The sequence below is a fragment of the Sander vitreus genome, chromosome 13 (genome assembly GCF_031162955.1).
Source record: "Sander vitreus isolate 19-12246 chromosome 13, sanVit1, whole genome shotgun sequence".
In the NCBI taxonomy this organism is placed as follows: Eukaryota; Metazoa; Chordata; class Actinopteri; order Perciformes; family Percidae; genus Sander; species Sander vitreus.
In genome coordinates, this window is record NC_135867.1 from 22,689,708 (window position 1) to 22,697,152 (window position 7,445).

The following is a 7,445-nucleotide window of genomic DNA, read 5'->3' on the forward strand; positions in this document are numbered from 1 at the left end:
TGAAGTGTTTCTGCTAAGCTAATCATTAAGCATAATAAAAAACAAAAGTTATATCACCCAGAGTCCATTAAATTCCAGCCAACCTTTCCATGGCGTTTGGGCCCAGGCGAGCGACAGTAGTGACACAGGGAGCAAACATGGAGCAACAGCTAGACAGGCCAACGTGGAGCAAGCAGATAGAGTTCACCCTGGCTGGCATCGGCTGTGCTGTGGGTCTGGGCAACGTTTGGAGGTTCCCTTATCTCTGCTACAGGAGTGGAGGAGGTGAGACACAAAGCTGACATATCATCCTCAAACTGAATTATAAAACTAGACCGCCCTCTGTACTTATGTACCTATACACATAGGTATACGTAGGTATAGAATCTGGATCCAAAGCTTAACACATGGTGCCATTAGTGAGCCCTTACATTCAAACACCTTTTCCTGTAGTGATGCTGATTGTGTTGAAAAATGTTCATGTTGTTCTGAACTTACCATAGTGTGCATTTCATGAAAAAATATGTGTTACAACCCCATAATGTTCTGCGAAATCCTGCACGTACAGTTGGAAGAAACATTGGTTTACAGATATTTTATGACATTATAAATGACCTACTCACGATATAAGGAGTGAAATGCAATAACAGGATGACTTTCACCGAAGTTAAATATTACAGGATGCCATAAAACTGAGACAGTGTTAACCTCCTTTACCAGCAAAATGTGAGTGACAGTTGACTTGCCATAACTTCCTGTCAGGTGCCTTTCTGGTGCCATATCTGATTATGCTGGTGGTGTTGGGGATCCCTCTGCTCTACATGGAGCTGATTGTGGGGCAGTACACGAGGAGAGGGCCTGTCCATGCTCTGGCTACTGTCTGCCCACTGTTAAAAGGTACTCCGTGGCATGAAATATTTTTTTTCCCCAGTCACTAAAAGGCATCCAAACTGATTTTTTTGTCTGTCCTCAGGAGTGGGCATAGCATCAGTGGCTATCTCCTTCATCATGTGCACCTACTACAATGTCGTCATCACCTGGGCCCTCTATTACCTCTTCAGCTCCTTCCAGGCACCGCTACCCTGGCAGAACTGTAACAACACCTGGAACACCCCAAACTGTACCAATCTTGCCACCAACAGCAGCTACTCCTCCACAGCTAGCCAGGAGTTCTTCAAGTATGTTGCACCGTGTGGGAGAAACCAGCACTGGTTCTCAGAATTGTAAAACCAGACTAGATAAGTAGAATCAGAATCAGCCTTAATGGCCAAGTAAGTGTGAACAGGTACAGGGAATGTGACTCTTTTGTTGCTCTCAAAGTACAGAGAAATACACATATGGCTAAAAACTGGGGCAACAAAGCTCAACAAGGTAAACATTTGACTATGTACAGGTATAAGTATGTATTTAAAAAAGGGTGTATATACACATATACACATACATATACACATACACAAATACATACACACACGTGAACAAGCTCTATGAGGATTGTAAACAGTAAGACAATAGGGCAATGCAAAAGTGCAAATGATTCAGTTAATCTGGCTGATTAGAAATCTTCCCAGGAGTGTGTTGGTGTGTTTAGACCGATTGATTGACATCTTCCTGTTAGCTTTGTTGCACCTGTTAGGGGAAATGGCACCTTTATCATTTTTATTGGTGGACAAAGATTTGTGACCTAATTAATTCCCATCTAAACTCTGGCCCACCTTCAACCTGAGCAGAGGTCTAATCAGCCAGAATAACTGAAATCCCCTGTGTGGGTGTTCAGAGACTTTAATATAACAGGTGGCTTTTATATCTTAAGGTAGGTGAATATGGCAGTGTATAAAGTATATACTTTACAGATATTTACACGTTTAAGTTATGTGTTTAGCACTACTAAATATATAATTTACTTGAAAGGTGGATGCTTGGTGTTTCAGGGTTATTGCACGTGGATTGATCCTGAAACAGCGGAATGGGTTTAAGTGTTCATTGTGTATTGATTAGATCATAGCAGTATTACAAAATTCCTGTAGCGTCACAACAGGCGGTGCTGCTCACCTGCTGACCTCTAACTCTGGTGATTATAAAGTGATTGTTTTAGTGCACAACATAAAAACAATTAGTTATGTGAGGGATATCAATCCAAGTGAAGGCTAGTGATAAGAGTTTGGCAAACAGATCAAATGTCTTTAGGAAAGGTAGGTTAAGTCATTGTAAAATGTTTATATCTATAAATATTCGTAGCTTTCTTCTGCAGCAGTTTCAAACATATTTTGGGTCTTTGGGTTTTAATGTGGATAAACTAGTATGCATATTGGGATTAGCTTTCGATATGCAGTGATATTATGCTTAAGATTTCAAAAAGAAGCTATATTTTTCATTGTGGATATCTTTCTGTTTAGACAGTGGAGCGAAACATCACATTTTGGTTTACTCATTAACTTGTTTAGTTAGTGGATACATGTGGGAATGCATTGCACGTTTTGGTTAAACATTAGTTGGGAGTCGGGATGTGCTAGACAAGCAACTGATTTTACTGAATTATAGTGAATGCCCGACCTGCACAGTGATTGCTTGGGAAATTATTAATTCGTCAAAATTCAGGGAGGACAGCTTGTTTGGTCGGCAGTTACAGGGCGACTCTTGATAGACAAACACATCAGGTTTCTACTGAACACTTGATTAAAGGTCTACGAAGAATTTGATTATGGACGCTGTAATGCTATTTGTAAAGAAAACCAATTTGTTAAAATCTCACTTGTGATTTTATGATATCACATGCAGTGTTGGGCAGGCAGAGATGTGAAAATGAGATGTAATAAATAGAGATTTTTTATCTAAATATGTGAACATGAACTGTTTATAATATGTATGGTACTGGTAGGTATCTCTACAGTGTAAACCTCAACCAGGTTTTTACTAATGCAAAGTACAATTCGACCGACTGACCAACACTTCTACCCCTAAAACGGCAAATATTTATTGAAATAAGGATTTCCCACTTTAGGTCACAATAAGTTAATATTTAATCATGTGAATATAAACTGAAATAGTAGAGAAATACTTACAGGGTACAAAGATAGTATTTGGTTGATAAAAATGGTCAATGATCAGTGGTGGTCAGATGATGATGACAGAACAGTCAGTATGGATCAGAAACATTAAAATCACCAAAATGGACCCCTGAGGGACACCACATGTAAGTGCTTCCCTGCCAATTGTCCAACTAATTGCAAACTGTGGGACTGTGTGTTTTTCTAATGGCTATAGTGTGTTCAGTTTTAAAGAATAATGTCAGAATAAATGTAGAATGTAATCGTCTTATAGTATTAATTACAACTTTCTCTCTTCTTTGGCTTCTTTGAAGATATAAGATGCTGGAGCAGACTAGTGGAGTAGATGAAACAGGAGTGGTCCGGTGGGAGCTTTTACTCCTTCTCTTTCTGGCTTGGATCCTCATTTACTTTTGCATTTTTAAGGGTGTGAAATCAACAGGCAAGGTGTGTGAAAAGAGAGTGAAATTAAGACAGAAACAAGGAGGCAGACAGTGGATAACAACCATTGTTTGTCTCTGTTTGTAGGTGGTGTACTTTACGGCTCTATTCCCGTATGTTATCCTGATTGCACTGCTGATCAATAATGCGCAGCTTCCTGGAGCATTAGATGGAATAACCTTCTTCATTGTGCCGGAATGGGACAAGCTGCTCTCAGTGGAGGTAAGAAGGAAGAAAGAGAAGATGAGGAACTGGAAATAGCTTCTGTCTGACATATGAGAGCAGTTAACTAGTAGATTTATACTAGTATTCATATTGGCATGGGTATTGAAACTTGGTACTGGCAGTGATCAGTGGTTTTGGATGATCATCCCTCTGTGTTGCAGGTGTGGGTGAATGCTGCAGCTCAGATCTTTAACTCCATCGGGATTGGTTTCGGCTCCTTGATGGCCATGTCCAGCTACAACTCCTTTAACAACAACGTTTTGAAGTAATAAGCCAAAATCCTCGTCCACTCAGTTTCCCCCCTTTCCTTATTGTTAAGGATCACTGGGCAGTAAGAAAGGGATATTAAATAAACATCTTCTTTCCCCGCCAGGGACACCCTTACTATATCCATCATCAACTCCCTCACCAGCATCCTGGCAGGTTTTGTCATTTTCTCTGCTTTTGGATACATGTCTCATCTGCAGGGCATCCCTGTCAGCAATCTGGCTGTGGATGGTAAGAAAACAAAGTAAACAAACTAATATCTTCAGCTCCAGGGGGATTAGTTTGATTTAATTTTGGTTTGTTGCCTTTTTTCCAATAATACTGTGAGTATGACTGGGTAATTACTCATATAAATGATTTTAATAAAAAAACTATTTTGCCTTTGTGAGGGTTTGTAGGGTTATAAATCAGTATCCATATATAGTATCAGTATCCTTATATATATATATATATATATATATATATATATATATATATATATATATATATATAACAAATGGTGTGTTTATACACACCATCAGTATGCTTTTTTCAAATGCATGTCTAGCAATGAACTTCCCACTAGTTTTATTAACAAAGATACATTTTGATTTTTGTTCACTGAGAGGTTGTGCTAGAGATGTTGATACTTTCTCCATATATTCATGACAATTTTCAGTTACAGTTACAGTTTTACTACTTTGAAGGGTCACAACATTTTTTTTTCCAATCAGAACTGCTATACACTGACATCTTGTGTGTTTGTGTATCCAGGTCCAGGACTTGTTTTTGTTATTTACCCACAAGCCTTTGCCAACATGCCAGTGGCTCAGCTCTGGGCTGTGGTGTTCTTCTTCATGCTGCTTTGCCTTGGACTGGACAGTGAGGTAGTTAATGGGGAATTACAACTTCAGTGATGATTGCTGCAATCCTACAGACCTACAGTGACTCAGGATTTTTTTTCTTTCTTTTTTTTTTGCCAGTTTGCAATGGTTGAAGTGATGGTGACCAGTCTCATGGATGAGTTCTATCAACATCTGATTCAAATTTTCAAGCGGAAGGAGCTGTTTGTTCTTGCAGTTTGTGGTACAGCGTGCCTTCTAGGAATTCCTTGCGTCATGCAGGTATAGATTGTAATTTACTGGAGGCACTTTAGACAAAGTATAACCACATTGTCAAATCATTATTCTCACTTACCTGCCATTCTAAATAGTGTGTCTCTTTTCAGGTGGGTATCTATGTGTTCCAGCTCATGGACCATTACACTGCCATAGTGTCCATCATGTTTCTGGCAGTCTTTGAGGTTATAGCCATCTGTTGGTGTTATGGTGAGCAAATGTGTTCAGTTGTCTTTCTTTTTTCAGTGGCCAGTTAATGTAATTAACTCCCAAAGTAGACATATCTTAACACTTCTAAGGCTATATGTATATAACTTTCATTCTTATTGCCAAATGCTGCAAATGTCTGTCAACATGCAAATGAAATAAGCATGGCTGTTTACTGACGTTTCCATGCACAGGAGTAAATCGACTTTCAGACAACCTACAGGAGATGACTGGAAAAAGAGCAAACATCTTCTTCAGACTGTGTTGGCTAATAGTTGCTCCTGTACTGATCACTGTAAGTCAACAGGCTTTTTTCATCAACATGATTTAGAAATCAGAGTTTTCCCCCTAAAGCTAAACTGGGATCCATCTACTAGTGTCACAACTAAACGTTGCATGTTTCTTCTTGCGGCAGGTTATCCTGATTTTCTCCATCATCCAGTTCAAACCAGCCCGCTATGGGGACTATGTCTTCCCTCCCTGGGCTCAGGGGGTCGGCTGGGTCATTGCCATGGGCTCCATCATATGGATTCCTTTGGGTGCTGTTCATACATTGTGGGTGCTACCTGGCTCATTCATGCAGGTGACACACATTAACCATTTCCTTTTTTTCACCCCACCCAAGCTATTGCAGGTAGTACCCACGTGCAAATGTTGCTTCGTCATGTTCATGTGTCAATATTATCGGTACATTTCTCCTACAGAAACTGAAGTTGTCTGTCACACCATGCGCCTCGGATGGAATGCCAAAAATGGCGTATTATGAGAGGGGAGGAGATGACGCATATCCAGGCATAGCTGTCATCAGCTCCAACATCCATCTACCTGAAAAACCTTCTATTCAGACAAACCTGTGATACCTCTGTGCTTTGCACAATCCTAGCCACCAAGAGTGGCAGCTCAAGTTAATCACAAATTATTGTTTGCATTAGTTTTAAATCTTCAACAAACTTCTGGTAAGTCAAACAGAAGTATACTACACAAATTATTTACATAATTGTGAAAATGTGTCGCTGCATATCTGCCATGCAGATATATTAAAATGGCCATTTTTGTGAGCCTACTAATTCAATTTGTTGTCCTAGCTTTAAGAAACGTCTTACAGTTTTGCGGAATTTTAATGTGACAAGATGTTGTGGAAAGACAGCGTTTGGAATCTGTTATGGTTGTATACATCTGAAATATCCAGGCCAACACTTCCTCTGTTGTGACAGAAATGACAAAGGAGTGGCACTCAGGACTTCACACGCATTTCCCACCCCTAATTTGTGGACTTTACTTTGCTAAGGGTGCCATCTTTTGGCCATGTCTGTTGATGCAAGTATGAGTGTTGATAAATCTCAGGTCAGGTACTGTACTCAGATTTAGTACTTACATCTAAGCCAATAAAATGTCAAAGTAATGCCACTATTTAACATTTACAGTTCATACAGTGGAACTTTTGTGTTGAACCTCTTCCCTTTAAAATATAAACCACTGTGGACTAATTCATTGTTGCTGACTCATTTATTAGGTCAAATGGAACAGGACACTGCTGATAAAAATGATATATGCTGGTGGTAAACAGAGGAATACATGGGTCATGCAAGTCATGTAATGTGTAATAAAAACCTGTCGCAAAGTCCACAGCTTGTGTCTTATTTCTGCACTGACAGGTTGACTGTAACAGTCCGTCTGGTGAACATACAAACAAAGACCATAACTTACTTCTGGGCAATTGTTTTTATTTATTCATTTAAAGGAGAAACTTCCACTGAAAAGGTACACATTTCTATGGTATGTACACATAGTTAGTTTCTTCTATATAAGTTGCCAGTGTTTCCTTCTTATAATTCCTCATAAATTAATCCAAAAGTGCAGAACGACTGAAATTACACAGGCAAAAAGGTGGATAGTAGAAACCCATGTGCTTAACAAACAAGGGCCCCTGTACTTTTCCTGATTCCTACAATGGGGTTGAAACCTGGAAAGATCCAAACAAGAGTAACTGAATGGGTTTGTGAGAACATACGGTAAGTAAAGGTGTCAGGATGGACAGACTGTTGATGGTTAGTTACAGTCGGTAGGACATAGCATTGTCTATGGTTAGTGAGTATGAGACCACTTCTATCTATAATCAAAAGTTTAAATAGTTATAAAACAAAAATTAAACAAGAAAAGGTCATTCTTACAAACAGCAATTACT

At 39.3% G+C, this 7,445-nt stretch overlaps 1 protein-coding gene across 1 annotated transcript; it reads left to right on the plus strand.

The window, feature by feature from the left end:
- Positions 1-137: 137 nt before the first annotated feature.
- On the plus strand, positions 138-6,316 carry LOC144527966 (sodium- and chloride-dependent GABA transporter ine). The gene is made up of 13 exons (XM_078266337.1): positions 138-264; positions 742-876; positions 953-1,157; positions 3,338-3,470; positions 3,552-3,686; positions 3,851-3,954; positions 4,063-4,187; positions 4,710-4,822; positions 4,919-5,059; positions 5,164-5,263; positions 5,455-5,555; positions 5,676-5,843; positions 5,965-6,316. The coding sequence occupies exons 1-13, from the start codon at positions 138-140 to the stop codon at positions 6,115-6,117; spliced, it is 1,740 nt and encodes a 579-aa protein (XP_078122463.1). The 3' UTR covers positions 6,118-6,316.
- Positions 6,317-7,445: the final 1,129 nt, after the last annotated feature.